The sequence below is a fragment of the Cherax quadricarinatus genome, chromosome 31, assembly GCF_038502225.1.
Source record: "Cherax quadricarinatus isolate ZL_2023a chromosome 31, ASM3850222v1, whole genome shotgun sequence".
In the NCBI taxonomy this organism is placed as follows: domain Eukaryota; kingdom Metazoa; phylum Arthropoda; class Malacostraca; order Decapoda; family Parastacidae; genus Cherax; species Cherax quadricarinatus.
In genome coordinates, this window is record NC_091322.1 from 36978699 (window position 1) to 36997220 (window position 18522).

General features: G+C 37.9%; 1 protein-coding gene across 2 annotated transcripts in view; it reads right to left on the bottom strand.

The window, feature by feature from the left end:
* Positions 1-1662: 1662 nt before the first annotated feature.
* Sou (required for meiotic nuclear division 5 protein souji) overlaps positions 1663-18522 on the bottom strand; it is a 38640-nt gene continuing 21780 nt past the window's right edge. The window contains exons 5-9 of one of the 2 annotated variants that reach the window (XM_053788489.2): positions 18288-18420; positions 5433-5598; positions 5003-5105; positions 4619-4773; positions 1663-2798 (exon numbers count right to left, since the gene is read on the bottom strand). In XM_053788489.2, the coding sequence (XP_053644464.1) occupies positions 2735-2798; positions 4619-4773; positions 5003-5105; positions 5433-5598; positions 18288-18420 (621 nt within the window). In that variant the 3' untranslated portion in view covers positions 1663-2734. The remainder of the gene's footprint in view (positions 2799-4618; positions 4774-5002; positions 5106-5432; positions 5599-18287; positions 18421-18522) is intronic. The other variant, XM_053788479.2, reaches the window with a different exon arrangement.

Sequence of the window (18522 nt, forward strand, 5' to 3'; positions counted from 1 at the left end):
ACTGCCTACTCTTATGCTAAATGGGCTTTCTTCTCTCCCAGGCACATTTCTGTGAAATGTTCTTTGCCTTCTCTACATTTCCAGTCTTCAAAAGTGTAATGCCCTCCATCCTCTAGATATCAAACTTGCTTTTTGTCAGACTAATACCCTTTGCACTAATCTTGTTCATACTTTGGTGTTTTACCTCATTTCCTACTCTTCCTGTCCTCTGCAATACCTTGGTCAAACTAGTTGCTCACTTCCTGGCAGACTTAGAGCATAAAAGATGTGTTTGTGGCACTAACAATGCTCTTTTCTGTCATATGAGAGATTACAGCCATCCTGTTAACTGGTCTTCTGCTAAAGCTATCCAATCTTTTGTAGTTCTGGCTGTTTTTTTTTTTCTATGGATGCCTGCCTTTCCCATTATGTTGTTAAATCCTCTAATCTTCAGAATACAGCAACTTGACCCAACCTTTGCTCCCTCCTCTCCTTCCTGTCTATTTGTCTTCTACCCTGGATGTTCGTCCTGTGGGGCTTTTGCCCTATGCCTGTGGGCCAATAGCCCTCCTAGTGCTCCTCTGTCCTTTTAAACTACCACTATTAATAATTTCACTACAGCTATTTTACCACTTGTTGTACCATTACCGCTATTGCTTCTATTTTCTCTTTACTACTAATCTGTATGCGTTGTATAATCCTTGTGGGTTTAGCACTTATGATTATAATTTACTAATACAACTGCTGCTCCTCATACCCATTCAGTCTTTGGAACTTCTTTTCATTCACTTGTGATTTAACAATGGTCCAGGATGGAACAAAGCATTACTTTAATGTTCCCGAATGCAGGCTTTTGGTTAATTGTTTCAGCCACATTATTGTGACATTTTATTCTTTTTAGTATAATCCATGAAGATATAAAGTTCATTCACAGTAAACTCAAAATGTGAAATTACATCTATGTGCAGTGGACCCTCGGTTATTGGCCGTTTCAGACGCTTCTGTCCACCGGCTGGGGACGCAGGCACGTTAGTTTGGCCGTCTCTTGGTGTGTGAGGAAGCTTCTGCTCATACAACCAAACATTTTGCTTGTTTTTTGTGGATTTTTTTGCAGTGCAACTGTGAAATAAGTAACCATGGCTGTAAAGAAAGTGAGAAACACCATGGAATTTAAGCGTGAAGTGTAGCAGGCATGCAGATGCCAGCATTAGTCTTCAATAAAGGTATGTAATACTGATTTAATTGTTAAAAAATTTGTTTTTTTTTTTCTTGTGAATATTTTAGTCTGGAATGGATTAATTGTATTTACATTAATTCTTATGGGAAATAGTATTTCAGTTTTAGAGCTTCTCCATGGGAGAAGCTCTGAACCGTAGGATGCGCATAACTCGCTTATGGATACCCCACGAGCGAGTTGTGCGCATCCTATGTGTAAACGCAATAGTAGTTTCCCAAACTTGACAGCAGTGGAAAGATGGCCAGAATCCCAAATGTAGTTTGATGGTCAAAGTCTTAAAGGTTTAATAGAAAACAGTTTGCTGTAATTCAACTATGATCAGTTATTGTTAGTGGTTGTGAAGTTGGAGTACTGAAAAATAATCAAAGAAATACCCTTGACAGAGCAGCTGAGTATGCTCAGTCATTACAAATTTCTCAAGAGGACTGAAAAAATAAAAACAGCTGTTTTAAAAACATGTACTGTATAATGTTAGGAAATATCACATGAAATCCTAAATAAACTTTTTTTTGTAACAGTTATGAATACAAGACCTTTGCATGAAAGACACTGAAAATAATTTTTATAAACCTAAAGTAACACAAAAAATATATCTATAACATCTGAATAAATTAGCCAATTGTGGCAAACATGGAGTAAATGTTCCTTCTAAAGTGTAAAGACAGTTTTATTTACTCATTAAACTGAAAAAAACAAATTCTGCCAGTGAATCCTGCTAATACAACATCTTTCTTGATTACACTACTAATAACAGTTTACTGATGCTAAACAAATTCTTCCTATAAAAATACATCAAATAATACCATAATTATTCCAATAACCAGAAAAGATATTTCTAGGGCTAAAAATTTTCTATTCTATATCGTAAATCACGAGTTTACACATCCCTCCTACTAGTCTGGGTGAGCATGGTCAAAAGTATAAAGTTTTTTATGACAAGGCATAGCATGCCATTAAAGTCAAACAATTTTTTTTTTTAGACCAAAATTTTGCACACTTTAATGACCTATCCTTACTGAAAAACGTTATCTCCCTTTAAAACTACATAAAAAGGGATATTTATTTTTAACACTAATACATTCTAATATTTATTGCTCACAATAATTAATAGGAACATTTTTAACTGTCACTATGTTCCATCTTAAATATAAAAGTGTATTAAACCATTTTTTCCAGTGCTGCGCATACAAGTGCAATAATAAAAAAAAAATTACACCAAAACACTTCGCTATTTGTAAACTAAAGAGGCATTTATAGATAAAGAAGCTAACACCTATATATGCAAAATGAACATGAGCTGTCATACATCAACCTTACGAGCTTTCTGAATAAAGGTACTGGGGGGGGGGGGGACCTTTGTAGCAGTAAATACTTTGTGGAATACCCAGCTGTATGACCCATACAGGTTTAGTGAATGTTTTGTAATATACAGTATTAAAAATAATAATGTAGAATACCCATAAAATCTATACGTATGCACTTTAATCTCTCTTTTTTTTTGAGAATTATAGAGAGAGATTAAAAGAAGATTTGAACAGCATCTGCTGGATTTTGTTCAACAGGACAATATGGACATTTCAATCTGGAAAAGAATGAAACATAAGATAAGGACTTGATATAACATTAAAAATTAACTGGAATTCCGAGAGGTTCACAAAAAAAAAATATATATAGTACAGCACTATAATTCATAAGTTATTAGACCTTAATTTTAATTATGCTACCTTGGCAGGAGGGCTATTGAATTAAAAAATAAGTATTGTTGCTACTAAAATAAGACATTAAGATAACATCACAAGTGCAAAAATCAGTACCTTCAGTTACTGCAATACAAAATACCATAACCTTTCTAAATTGCCACTGAACCCAGTCAATCATGGAACCATTAATGTCAAGTTGTGTAATTTATGGAGCCTGAGCATCTTCCTAGTACCACCAATCTCCATTTAATATCTTCCCTCTTCCAATTTTATCAAATCCACTGCTCTCCAGCCTTTCTTACTTCAACAATCTCTCTCCAACTGTTTCTTATTCTCAGCAAAATTTGTTGATAAAGACTTGTTCTTCCACTGGTTCTCCTTTTGCAATTCCCTCACCTCTTTTCCTTCCCACATACTCTGCCTTCCATTATCATTTCAAGCTTGTAAAAGCCTCTTATGCTAACTTTTTTTTTTCCCTCTTCTCACCAGCACCCACCCTCCTACACTTGCTAACTTCTGTTACTCAAAAAATATGCACATCCATAAATCTACCTACTAATTTTTTATCTACTACAATCTAGCAAACTATCTCTGTGCTCTTCATTTCATATACAGTACAGTGGACCCCCGGTTAACGATATTTTTTTCACTCCAGAAGTATGTTCAGGTGCCAGTACTGACCGAATTTGTTCCCATAAGGAATATTGTGAAGTAGATTAGTCCATTTCAGACCCCCAAACATACACGTACAAACGCACTTACATAATTGGTCGCATTCGGAGGTAATCGTTATGCGGGGGTCCACTGTACTTATTTATCCACTATTTCTCAAAATAAATCTTTGTGGGTTTGGTACTTAGTTATGATTATAATAATCATCTCAAAATAAGTATGACCTATTACCAAAACCATTTTCAATACATTATTAAGGACCCCCATTATCATTTACCCCTGGCAATCCAAACTTACTCACGACACCATCTACAACATTCTCACCCACTTTAGGTCTACCATAATAGTTATTCTTTCAATGGGCATCAAAACTCCATAAACATTTGCTTAAAACTTCCCAAAAATCTCTCCCCTCAGGTTTATTTCTCACACCTCACTTACACAATTTTTTTCACAAAGGTCATCTCTCACCAAGGTGGTAAAAAAAAAAACATCAGTCACTGTCTTACCAGAAGTATACTGATATTACAAATCAGATTACCCTCTAATTGCAACATTCCTGCCCTTACTTCAGAGTGCAGGTAATGATGATGTCTTTCCTAACAGCCTCTACATTTTAACTTCTTTTTTTTCTTGTAACAAAGTGAAACTAGAAGTGGTTCAGTACCACTATCAAGTATATCTAACTTCAGGTCATTACTTCCTAATACTAAAAAAGTATAGGGGATCAAAAATGTAACTATGTTGTGATGCCATGATCTCATAAATGCATGAAAAGGATCCACACAAAATATTTTTTTGTACTGTACATCTCGTTAATAATTTTCCACTGAGGCTCTCATAATGAATGACAGGCAGTTATAAATTACACATAAATGAGATTTTCACTTTTTTAAAGAAAACAGATTTAAATCAAAAGATTATTTGCAATTAGAAAAACTAAGTTTACTGTATATGCATTACACATGCAGTACCTGATATAAACACAAATGCACCTTTTAAATTCAGGAAACTGCTAAACAGTACTTACTTAGCACTCGTTGTGAGCTTACTAAGAGCCTCCCTCGAGATAACATGGCCACAGATGAGCCTCATAGGGGGATTGCTCTCTGTTAACTGCTGACGTAAAATTGGGCAAGCAAATATAGAATGATAGCGTGAAGATGGACCCAAGTCAATTTCAATCTGAAAAATAAATAAAAGAAACATTGATATTTACTGAGCTGAAAGTATACATGATAGAAAACATACTATACTATACTGTACAACTCTTGAAATATCAACAAACCTCTAGGAGCACACAATTCATTTCACTGTAAAAGCTTTTAAATTAATTAAAAAAGAATTTGCAGCTGTGTTCAAAGAAATTAGCAGTGGAATTCAATCAACATTAAAGGCACATGGTTCAACTTACTGGCAATTCTTCTTTGGTATTCCACATATTGTGCACTGCTCGTTGCTGCATAACTTGTTTGATATTAATAAGAACTGGAAGGGCTGTGCATCCTGCATTTACACTGTAGTAAAAAAAAAGTCACAATGTAGGAGTAATCATAATGTTTATTGCCATAAAATTTAATACATTTTTACTCAAATTTATAAAATTCATACAAATTGAAACAGAACTACATGAAATATACTAATGAAAATGATTTTCAGAAGCCAAAGTAGCCTAAAAAGTACAAGGTCACATAGTATCAAGGTATTGTAACCATCTTTGACCCATTTTACATGTATTTCTCATGAGAGTTTGAGTATATATATATATATACAAGATGTATGGTATAATCCAAAGAGCAGGCAAGTCATGCATCTTCTATGGGGGATAGCAAAGCAACTCTTACCACACAGCTAGAGAACTGTCAACAGAGAGACCAAGAAGAGCACAAGCATCACGGGTAAAGATGTCACATATTTCTGACCACTGGTGTGAACCAAGAAGCTCAGCATAAGGGGAGTTTTCCAACCCACCTCTCACATATAAGAGACATCCCATAAGACTTTGGATTACTGAAAAGAATAAAATGAATTACTTAATACTCACACAATGCAGCAGATTAAAGTTTAGAATGAAAATAAGATAGAATATTCTGTATATGCAATGACAATATGGGGCACAGTAAAAGGGATAAATATTTATAGGTTTATTAGCAGTAATAATGTAGCTGAAGATTATTATTTATAGCAATATATCTATTCACTGGTGATAAAAATGTGTGTGAAATAGACAATTACACTTTAACAGTCTGACAGACCTTAAATAATTAAAAATACAGTGGACAATCATAATTTGCCTGGGGTTGTTCCAGAAAATTGTGCTACTAATGATTTCCACAACATAAGAGGAAAAATAGGGTTGTGATGTTGCTGCAGCTTCATCAGAGGACTGTGCAGTGGAGTGCTCACGTACCCTCATATGCTGCTGGTGTTAAGCTTTACCTTGCAGTTCTCTATACAGCAGAGATTAAGTCCCAAACACCTGCTCTAGAGCAAAAGCAATGCTTTGATATGTCATGGTTATTTTCAAAAAACAAGTCTTGTGTATCTCTTGCAATTTCAACATCACTCCTTTAGGCTCAGGTTCTTCCTCCCCATCATCTGTTCTCTGCAGCTGGGATTTTAATTCCTAAAGCATTTCCTCTGTGGCTGATTACTATAGTGGAGTGCACAGGTATTCTGTCATATGCTGCTGGTTTTTTATACCCAGAGGTTCTTTATACAGCTCACTACACATTTTAAACCAGTTAAACCATCCAGCACTAAATGTGAACTTGTGTTTGGGCTGTCCTTCCTCCTCCACACACTGTTTTATAGCATGATGAGGCTTTTTCCCCTAATAAGACCATTCAGCAGACAATCTTTCTTCCTTTGCTTTTCAATCTAAACATTTAGTAAACATTTTGTTTTTATTTACCATGACACACTGAGGATTGCTCATTGCACAATTGGGCGAATCGTTGATTCTCCAACACCAAACACCTGTGCCGTCTCCATGACACATGCACAACCCTTCAGCATCTCAATTACCTCTAATTTTTATAGACATAGTTTCATGATTAAATTTCTTTCTTGCTTCACTAGTGTCACCTGCACTTCATCTGGATACCATGATAAACATTCACATGAGATGAGGTAATGAAAAGAAGGAAAACTGAGCAATGATATACACTAACCCATGTGAGAGACGTTATTTACATCCATTCATTCTCCCTCACACACTCCCCTGCACTGCTAAAGCAACTAAGTTACCCAATGCATAGTGATGGGTCACCTACCTGCCTGCCTCGGCATTCCTAAACAGAAATGCGTGCCACCAAAGGAAATCAATTCCATTCCCACATTTTTTTTTTTTTCAACAAGTCGGCCGTCTCCCACCGAGGCAGGGTGACCCAAAAAAGAAAGAAAATCCCCAAAAAAAGAAATTACTTTCATCATTCAACACTTTCACCACACTCACACATTATCACTGCTTTTGCAGAGGTGCTCAGAATACAACAGTTTAGAAGCATATATGTATAAAGATACACAACATATCCCTCCAAACTGCCAATATCCCAAACCCCTCCTTTAAAGTGCAGGCACTGTACTTCCCATTTCCAGGACTCAAGTCCGACTATATGAAAATAACCGGTTTCCCTGAATCCCTTCACTAAATATTACCCTGCTCACACTCCAACAGATCGTCAGGTCCCAAGTATCATTCGTCTCCATTCACTCCTATCTAACACGCTCATGCACGCTTGCTGGAAGTCCAAGCCCCTTGCCCACAAAACCTCCTTTACCCCCTCTTTCCAACCCTTTCGAGGACGACCCCTACCCTTCCTTCCTTCCCCTATCGATTTATATGCTTTCCATGTCATTCTACTTTGACCCATTCTCTCTAAATGACCAAACCACCTCAACAACCCCTCTTCTGCCCTCTGACTAATGCTTTTATTAACTCCACACCTTCTCCTAATTTCCACACTCCGAATTTTCTGCATAATATTTACACCACACATTGCCCTTAGACAGGACATCTCCACTGCCTCCAACCGTCTCCTCGCTGCTGCATTTACCACCCAAGCTTCACATCCATATAAGAGTGTTGGTACTACTATACTTTCATACATTCCCTTCTTTGCCTCCATAGATAACGTTTTTTGACTCCACATATACCTCAATGCACCACTCACCTTTTTTCCCTCATCAATTCTATGATTAACCTCATCCTTCATAAATCCATCCGCCGACACGTCAACTCCCAAGTATCTGAAAACATTCACTTCTACCATACTCCTCCTCCCCAATTTGATATCCAATTTTTCTTTATTTAAATCATTTGATACCCTCATCACCTTACTCTTTTCTATGTTCACTTTCAACTTTCTACCTTTACACACATTCTCAAACTCATCCACTAACCTTTGCAATTTTTCTTTAGAATCTCCCATAAGCACAGTATCATCAGCAAAAAGTAATTGTGTCAGTTCCCATTTTGAATTTGATTCCCCATAACTTAATCCCACCCCTCTCCCGAACACCCTAGCATTTACTTCTTTTACAACCCCATCTATAAATATATTAAACAACCATGGTGACATTACACATCCCTGTCTAAGACCTACTTTTACCGGGAAGTATTCTCCCTCTCTTCTACATACCCTAACCTGAGCCTCACTATCCTCATAAAAGCTCTTTACAGCATTTAGTAACTTACCACCTATTCCATATACTTGCAACATCTGCCACATTGCTCCTCTATCCACTCTATCATATGCCTTTTCTAAATCCATAAATGCAATAAAAACTTCCCTACCTTTATCTAAATACTGTTCACATATATGCTTCAATGTAAACACTTGATCTACACATCCCCTACCCACTCTGAAGCCTCCCTGCTCATCCGCAATCCTACATTCTGTCTTACCTCTAATTCTTTCAATTATAACCCTACCGTATACTTTTCCTGGTATACTCAGTAAACTTATTCCTCTATAATTTTTACAATCTCTTTTGTCCCCTTTCCCTTTATATAAAGGGACTATACATGCTCTCTGCCAATCCCTAGGTACCTTCCCCTCTTTCATACATTTATTAAACAAAAGTACCAATCACTCCAACACTATATCCCCCCCTGCTTTTAACATTTCTGTCATGATCCCATCAGCTCCAGCTGCTTTACCCCCTTTCATTCTACGTAATGCCTCACGTACCTCCACCACACTTACATTCTGCTCTTCTTCACTCCTAAAAGATGGTATACCTCCCTGGCCAGTGCATGAAATTACCGCCTCCCTTTCTTCCTCAACATTTAAAAGTTCCTCAAAATATTCTCGCCATCTACCTAATACCTCCCTCTCCCCATCCACTAACTTCCCTACTCTGTTTTTAACTGACAAATCCATACTTTCCCTAGGCTTTCTTAACTTGTTTAACTCACTCCAAAATTTTTCTTATTTTCATTAAAATTTCTTGACAGTGCCTCTCCCACTCTTTCATCTGCTCTCCTTTTGCACTCTCTTCACCTTTCTTTTACTCTCCATATACTCTGCTCTTCTTATAACACATACCTTACTATAACACATACCTTAATAAAATGAGAGTGCTTCTGTTGGAAATCCAAAATTATACTTAAATTGCATGTTAAAAATATAAGCTATGATCGAGCAACTTATGGAATCACCTATAACAATACAGTGGACCCACGCATAGCGACCTTAATCCGTGCAAGAGGGCTGGCTGTTATGCGAAATGTTCGCTATGCGAATGAATTTTCCCCATAAGAAATAATGGAAATAAAATTAATCCATGCAAGACACCCAAAAGTATGAAAAAAAATTTTTTTTACCACAAAAAAATGTTAATTTTAGTACACACAAACTGAAAAAGGCATGCACAATTACATGACACTTACTTTTATTGAAGATCTGGTGATGATTGATGGGATGGGAGGAGGGGAGAGAGAGTGTTAGTGTTTAGAAGGGGAATCCCCTTCCATTAAGACTTAAGGAGGCAAGTCCTTTTCTGGGGTTACTTCCCTTCTTCTTTTAATGCCACTAGGACCAGCTTCAGAGTCACTGGACTTCTTTCGCACAACGTATCTGTCCATAGTGGCCTGTACCTCTCGTTCCTTTATGATTTGTCTAAAGTGGTTCACAACACTGTCATTGTAACAGTCACCAGCACGGCTTGCAATAGCTGTGTGAGGGTGATTTTCATCAAAAATGGTTTGCACTTCAAGCCATTTTGCACACATTTCCTTAATCTTTGAAGTAGGCAATTCCTTCAATTTCTCTCTCCCCTCCTTTGAACCAGTTTCCCCAGGTCTGGCCTCTTGCTCTTGAAGTTGATCTATCAGCTTATCAGTGGTTAGTTCTTCATTGTCCTCCTCCACCAACTCTTCCACATCATCCCCACTAACCTCCAACCCCAAGGACTTCCCCAATGCCACAATTGATTCCTCAACTGGTATACTCCTCTCAGGGTTAGCCTCAAACCCTTCAAAATCCCTTTTGTCTACACATTCTGGCCACAGTTTCTTCCAAGCAGAGTTCAAGGTTCTCTTAGTCACTCCCTCCCAAGCCTTACCTATAAGGTTTACACAATTGAGGATATTAAAGTGATCCTTCCAAAACTCTTTTAGAGTCAATCGAGTGTCTGTGGTCACTTCAAAGCACTTTTGAAACAGAGCTTTTGTGTACAGTTTCTTGAAGTTGGAAATGACCTGCTGGTCCATGGGCTGCAGGAGAGGAGTGGTATTAGGAGGCAAAAACTTCACCTTAATGAAGCTCATGTCCCCATAAAGTCGCTCTGCCACGTCTGTAGGATGACCAGGGGCATTGTCTAACACCAGGAGGCACTTAAGGTCTAATTTCTTTTCAGTTAGGTAATCTTTCACATTGGGGGCAAATGCATGGTGTAACCAGTTATAGAAAAATTCCCTAGTGACCCATGCCTTACTGTTTGCCCTCCACAGCACACAAATTATCCTTGAGGACATTCTTTTGCCTGAACGCTCTGGGAGTTTCAGAGTGATACACTAATAAAGGCTTAACTTTGCAATCACCACTAGCATTGGCACACATCAACAAAGTAAGCCTGTCTTTCATAGGCTTATGTCCTGGGAGTGCCTTTTCCTCCTGAGTAATGTAGGTCCTGCTTGGCATTTTCTTCCAGAACAGGCCTGTTTCATCACAATTAAACACTTGTTCAGGTTTCAGTCCTTCAGTTTCTATGTACTCCTTGAATTCATGCACATATTTTTCAGCCGCTTTGTGGTCCGAACTGGCAGCCTCACCATGCCGTATCACACTATGGATGCCACTACGCTTCTTAAATCTCTCAAACCAACCTTTGCTGGCCTTAAATTCACTCACATCATCACTAGTTGCAGGCATTTTTTTAATTAAATCGTCATGCAACTTCCTAGCCTTTTCACATATGATCGCTTGAGAGACGCTATCTCCTGCTAGCTGTTTTTCATTTATCCACACCAATAAGAGTCTCTCAACATCTTCCATCACTTGCGATCTTTGTTTCGAAAACACAGTTAAACCTTTGGCAACAACAGCTTCCTTGATTGCCGTTTTCTTGCCCACAATAGAAGAGATGGTTGATTTGGGTTTCTTGTACAACCTGACCAGGTCGGTGATACGTACTCCACTTTCATACTTATCAATGACCTCTTTCTTCATTTCAATAGGAATCCTAACCCTTATTGCTGTAGGGTTGGAACTAGAAGCTTTCTTGGGGCCCATGGTCACTTATTTTCCAGAAACAGCACCGAAAACACTGTAATAATACGAAATATTCCGAGTGTATGCTTGGATGTTACCGCGGAGGCTGGCTGGTAAACAATGGCACAGGCGGCACATGTGAGGCTGGCTGAGGGCGCACATTGGACGCGTCTCGGACGAAGGCCGCTGAGCGGGTTTTTGTCCACTATGCGGGGCAAAATTTTAGCGATCAAAGCGTCCGCTATGCGGATTGTCCGCTATGCGGATTGTCCGCTATGCAAGGCGTCCGTTATGCGGGGGTCCACTGTAAGTGTACACAAATAACCCATACTCCATGGGGAGGTGGAACAGAATTTTTCCTCCATAAGCCATGCGTGTCGTAAGAGGCGACTAAAATACTGGGAGGGAGGGGCTAGTAACCCCTTCTGTATTTTTTTTTTTTCAACAAGTCGGTCGTCTCCCACCGAGGCAGGGTGACCCCAAAAAAGAAAGAAAATCCCCAAAAAGAAAATACTTTCATCATCATTCAACACTTTCACCACATGCACACATTATCACTGCTTTTGCAGAGGTGCTCAGAATACAACAGTTTAGAAGCATATACATATAAAGATACACAACATATCCCTCCAAACTGCCAATATCCCAAACCCCTCCTTTAAAGTGCAGGCAATGTACTTCCCATTTCCAGGACTCAAGTCCGACTGTATATATTACTAAATTTAAAAAGAGAAACTTTCATTTTTCTTTTTGGGCCACCCTGCCTTGGTAGGATAAGGCTGGTTTGTTGAAAGAAGAAATAACCCATACATAGGAAACAAACTTATGATGATGTTTCTGTCAGGCCTGGGCCAATAACTAGTTTTTATGACCAGTTATTGGTCCATGCCCACCCGAAATGTCATAAGCTTCAGTTTCCTATGTGTGGATTATTTGTGTATTATTCCTGTCATGGAATTGTGCCTTTTTACTTTAACCAATGAATGTAATATTCAAAATGTTTAACTTAATAGGCATTACAAAAATGTAAATGTTTTTGTCATGTACATAAAAGATATCTTCTTTAACCCTTAAACGGTCCAAACGTATATATACGTTCACTCGCGCAGCGCCCCTAATTTTTTGAGGAAAAATTTTTTTTTTATTAGGAAAAAAGAGCATGTGGTACCCAGGCATCCCCAATTTTTTTCACATGGCACACACTGAGTGCACACACCCATTCTCTCATGTCTAGGCAACTCAGGCATATCATGCCAATGTTGAATGAATGACAAAGGGGGGGCTATGCGAGAGAACGTATACATACAGTGGACCCCCGCATACCGTTGGCATCACATAACGTTTAATCCGCATACCGCTCGCTTTTATTGCAAAAATTTTGCCTCGCATACCGCTCAAAAACCCGCTCACCGCTGTTCGTCTGAGATGCGTCCAATGTGCGGCCTGAGCCACACTCACATGTTCCGCCGGTGGCATTGTTTACCAGCCAGCCTCCGCGGTAACATCTAAGCATACAATCGGAACATTTTGTATTATTACAGTGTTTTTGGTGATTTTACCTGCAAAATAAGTGACCATGGGCCCCAAGAAAGCTTCTAGTGCCAACCCAACAGCAATAAGGGCGAGAATTACTATAGAGATGAAGAAAAAGATCATTGATAAGTATGAAAGTGGAGTGCGTGTCTCCGAGCTGGCCAGGTTGTATAATAAACCCCAATCAACCATCGCTACTATTGGTGGTACAGCTGCTGCTGCTGCTGCTGCTGCACTGTCAGCTGCTGCTCCTGCTGTAGCACCGTCAGCTGCTGCTGCTGCTGTACCACCGTCTGCTGCTGCTGTAGCATCGTCTGCTGCTGCTGTAGCATCGTCTGCTGCTGCTGTAGCACTGTCAGCTGCTGCTGCTGCTGTAGCGTCGTCTGCTGCTGCTGTAGCACTGTCAGCTGCTGCTGTTGCTGTAGCATCGTCTGCTGCTGCTGTAGCATCGTCTGCTGCTGCTGTAGCACTGTCAGCTGCTGCTGCTGCTGCTGCTGCTGTAGCACCGTTGTTGGTGTGGCTTATTGAGAATACCAAGAAACAATTAACCCCAGAGGATTTGCCACCCAGGATAACCCAAAAAAGTCAGTGTTATCGAAGATTAACTTATTTCCATTGGGGTCCTTAATCTTGTCTCCCAGGATGCAACCCACACCAGTCGACTAACACCCAGGTGAACAGGGAAAAATGCCTGGAACTAGTGCTCATATTGGTGAATTTAAAGCCAGCAAAGGTTGGTTTGAGAGATTTAAGAATCGTAGTGGCATACACAGTGTGATAAGGCCTGTTCTGGAAGAAAATGCCAAACAGGACCTACAGTACTCAGGAGGAAAAGGCACTCCCAGGACACAGTGTCTCATCAGTCATTGCTGCATCTTCAATAAAGGTAAGTGTCATTTATTCTTCATTTAGTAGAGTAGTACATGCACAATATATATTGTGCATGTACTACTCTACTATTGTGCATGTATCCTTCTCTTTGTGTGTAGGAAAATGTATATTTCATGTGGTAAAATTTTTTTTTTTCATACTTTTGGGTGTCTTGCACGGATTAATTTGATTTCCATTATTTCTTATGGGGAAAATTCATTCGCATACCGATCATTTCGCATAACAATGAGCCCTCTTGCACGGATTAAAATCGCTATGCGGGGGTCCACTGTATATACATTTGGACCATTTGAGGGTTAATAAGCTCCTTCCACATTTTGAATGCTGTACCTACATTCATGGGAAGTATCAAGTGTTTAAGGATTTTATACCATCCATGAAACCTATAAACAGATCATATTCTTTATTATTATCACATGCATGGCTATTTCTGATATCTAATATTAATATTAATCCTCTAAGATCCATGGTTAATGTGTAATGATGAGGGAGAGATTTAGATGACTGAGGAAAATTCATGAAAACATCTAACTTACCACTTCCCTTAAAACATGTTAGTCATTTTTCTGTATTGTCACATTTTGGTCCATCTGACTTCTAGTACTACAGTGTTACTATCACAACTGGGTGTACTGTAGAAAGTATTGCAACAATATACTAAGAAGGGTAACATTAAATGAGTATCTACTGATAATCAGACAAAATACATAAATATTAAATTTATGGGAAGCACTGAACCCTTCAGGATCATGCAAAACTTAAGGAATAGGAGGCAATCAGATCTGATCTGAGGAAGGGAAGGTTAGCTCCAATTGCCTGGATTAAGAACCCTTCACCAGCATCATGGCAGCCTTCATCTAAGGATATCACAAAATCCTGTTTTCCAACCAGACCCATGAACTGATTGATGTATATAGGATGGGAGGCCAATAGACCAAACTGCGAGGTTCATTATGAGTGGTTTCTCTGAGATTAACATTCTATATCTCCTTGAAGGGGACATAAAATGCAGAACTTCAAGTTACTTCCAGTACAGTAGAGCCCTGCTTTATGGTGTTTCACTTTACAGTGTTCCGCTAATACGGACATTTCAAATTATGACCAAAACTTGCTATACAGCTCCCCCCACCTGACTTTCTAATACAGTAAAAGTTATTTCATATTTTATATATACACCTACCATCCGACTTACGACCTGCTCGACTTACGACCACTCGACTTACAACCGTGTTTTTTATGCCAAATTTCTGGGAAATAAACAATTATTTGTGTTGTACACAGTGTTTATCCTAAACCTTACAGTATAAAATGCAGTACTAACAGCATAAAAAGTAAAGTGAAACATGAAATACCAAAATAAAACAATAAAATAAAGTCATTACGAAAATGTTATATTGATATTCAGTAGTAAAGTTCGACTTACGACCATTTCGACTTATGACTGGTTTCTCGGAACCGAACTCGGTCGTAAGTCGGATGGTAGGTGTACAGTACTCTGATAATTATATACTTGTGTATACCTGTACCTAAATAAATTTACACACTGTGCTGGCGTGCAGGTACACATTAAAATCAGTGTGTCTTATGACTCAAGATGCCATATTAGTAATGATAATAATACTCAATCATAATCACTGAGTCTCATTAAATGTCGTGTATTACGTTAATATACACATTTTCATTAATCCATCTATGATATTTTTTCAAAATTATATAATAAACATGATACATAACATATAAAGATGATAAATACACCCCAGAGTAGAATAAATAATCATAAATATGAGATGTGGCAGCCAACTTGTATGAGTGACGGCAAGAATAACATTTTCTCTAATCCAACATAAGAGAAAATGTTAATGGGGGTAACGGTAGAAAATTATTCCTTTCGTATACCTTCTCTCAGAGCATCATTTCTTCTAAAAATGGTGTTAAATGAGAATGGAAGTGTTCCTCTTTATTCACTCTACCGTATTAACTTGTACACAAACTAGACGTGTTCGCCTGGTTTGTTACAAAACTCGCGTATGCCTGGTTTGTTTACATAACTCTGCGAGTGTCATCTCTCATGTACTCATTCTCTCTCTCTCTCTCATTTATTCGTTTTATCTCGTTTACTCACCTCTGACCCTACATTAAGACTACAAATATTTTAAGGTAAGTAATGAGTGAACTGTACAGTGGACCCTCAACCAACGGCGGCATCAACTAATGCCAAAATTGACTAACAGCGCTATTTGGTATAAAAAAATTGGCTCTACCAATGGCGAAAAACTCATCTAAAGGCTTTCGTCCCGAATGCGTCCATGCGGCCTGAGCGGGCCCAGCCACTCCAAGACTCCATGTACAGCCAGTGTGCCAGTGTTTACAAGCCGTTTCGGTTGATTCCACGTGTACCTGTGATATATTTTGTATTATTCCAGTGTTTTTAGCGCTTGTAACCGCTAAATAAGCCACCATGGGCCCAAAGAAAGTTTCTAGTGCTAGCCCTGTGATAAAGAAGGAAAGAAACACAAAGTTAAAGAAAAAACTCGTAGCAGAGTACCAAAGTGGAGGAGGAAGAGAGAGGGGAGAATGTGCCTTCTGCAGTGATTCAGTGATTCTACGATATGTACAATACTAAAGCAGCAGGTATCGATAAAGGCTTTATGGCCAGCCAGTAATAAAATTTAGAATTAACAGTGTAGCAAGTAAGTTAAGCGATAGAAAAATGACATGAAAGTAACTCTCCAACATTGTTGGATGTGTGTATATCTGCTAAACATATGCTGGCCTGCTATCTTTCACTACCCTAAACCTCTGCCAACATCTCCTCCATCAAACTAACTAATTAAACTAACATCTCCTCCAAGGTAACCCCTCAAAGAAGGTTCCTTGATGTTGGTGAGGGGCTCTTGATTTAGGAAATTGGATCTGTGCTCCAGTTCCCCGAATTAAGCCTGAATGCCTTCCACATCCCCCCCCCAGGCGCTGTATAATCCTCCGGGTTTAGCGCTTCCCCTTGATTATAATAATAATAATCCTCCAAGGTAAGTGTAAATATAAAAGTGTAAGCATAAAAGTAAATATAAAAAGATCACAATGGAAATACATAAGTCACTGAGTTTTTTGGGTCATCCTAGGTACTTTACACATGTGCTGCTATGTATGATAATCTATGTAAATGTATTTGTGGATACCTGAATAAACTTACTTATTTATGAATTAAAATGTAAATATTTCTTATTTATAAATTAAAATGTAAATATTTCTTATTTATAAATTAAAATGTAAATATTTCTTATTTATAAATTAAAATGTAAATATTTCTTATTTATAAATTACATACTACATTGTTTAAGTGTGTTGGTGGTGCTGGCAGAAGCCTCCACCACCACCAACATGGCTTCTCTCAGTGGCAGCCCTTAAACCCAACAACACTTACACCATTTACTCCTCTCATACATTATGACATATTTTATTCATTCAAGAGTATATATCATGTTTCTATGTTATTAATATTGTTTATAATGTCATATTAGATGAATTATGATAGATAAATAAGTCGTAGAAATGATATTAGCGTCATATTGCAGCATAATAAACTTGCCTTCCTCTTGCCTCCTACGTATCTGTCATACACCAAGTCAAGTAAGTCAAGTCAATAAAGGTAAGTGTGATGTTAAATGTTCATTTATCCATTTTATTAGTGCTTTATATTTATTTGTCACTATTTTCTGTATGTATATTTATATTTAATCTTTAAAAAAAAAATTTTTTTGTTAATACTTTTGGCTGTCTGAAACGGATTAATTGTATTTCCATTATTTCTTATGGGGAAAATTAATTCGACTAACGGCTAATTCGTCTAAAGGCTAGCTCTCTGGAACGGATTAAAGCTGTTGGTTGAGGGTCCACTGTATATGCATTTTATTGCTCTGGGATGCTTAAATGTCATAGTATATTATGTGTGGGTGGGTTGTCCTGGTATAATAGCCTGGATGGCTACCATACATACCACACTTGATTTCTTACAATAAATACTACTCATCTCAACCTAGATTAAGACAACAAATATTTTAAGGTAAGTAATGAGTGTACTGTATGTGTATTTTACTTTTTATTGTTTTTTAATGCCTAGTTGTATTGCTAACTTAATATATGTTAGTGTAAACTTGTTATCTAGTATTTATATGCATTTATAATTAAAAAAAAAAAAAAACGGGTGTTCCACTTTACGACGGTAGCCTGGAACCTAACCTGCCATACAACTGGGGCCCTAGTGTACTTTAGATTCAGATTCAGATTTATTTATTCCTTTACAAGTAATACATTGCAGTTATGTATTTACAATAATGGTTTGCAGTGCAAAGAGAGCCTCTATTATGCTTAGGCATTATAGGCCAACTTAATTTAATGGCTTACTGACTACTTAACATTAAAGAAATTTATCATAGATGTACAATAGTTCTATTAGTTATAAATGAATCTAATTTAAGAGCATACAATTGCTGATTGCCTGGTACTGGTCTACTGGAGATTAAAGTAACTCATGATTTTCAGTACAAATTTAATTACCTTTTTCATGCTGGAATACAAATGGTGTGAAATGGACTCGGGCATATTCAATGGCTTGTGGAACACTGAGTGGTCCTTCCTTGATTAAGTTGATGTATGCCAGTCGGTGTAACTTGAATTCTAAACTGCTGTTCTGCTTTGAGAAAACAAAAACATTCAACTCTTAATGTCAGTTATAGAACTATTTTCAATAAGATAAATGACAAATTTTCAGCTGCTGAACAAGTGGCTATTA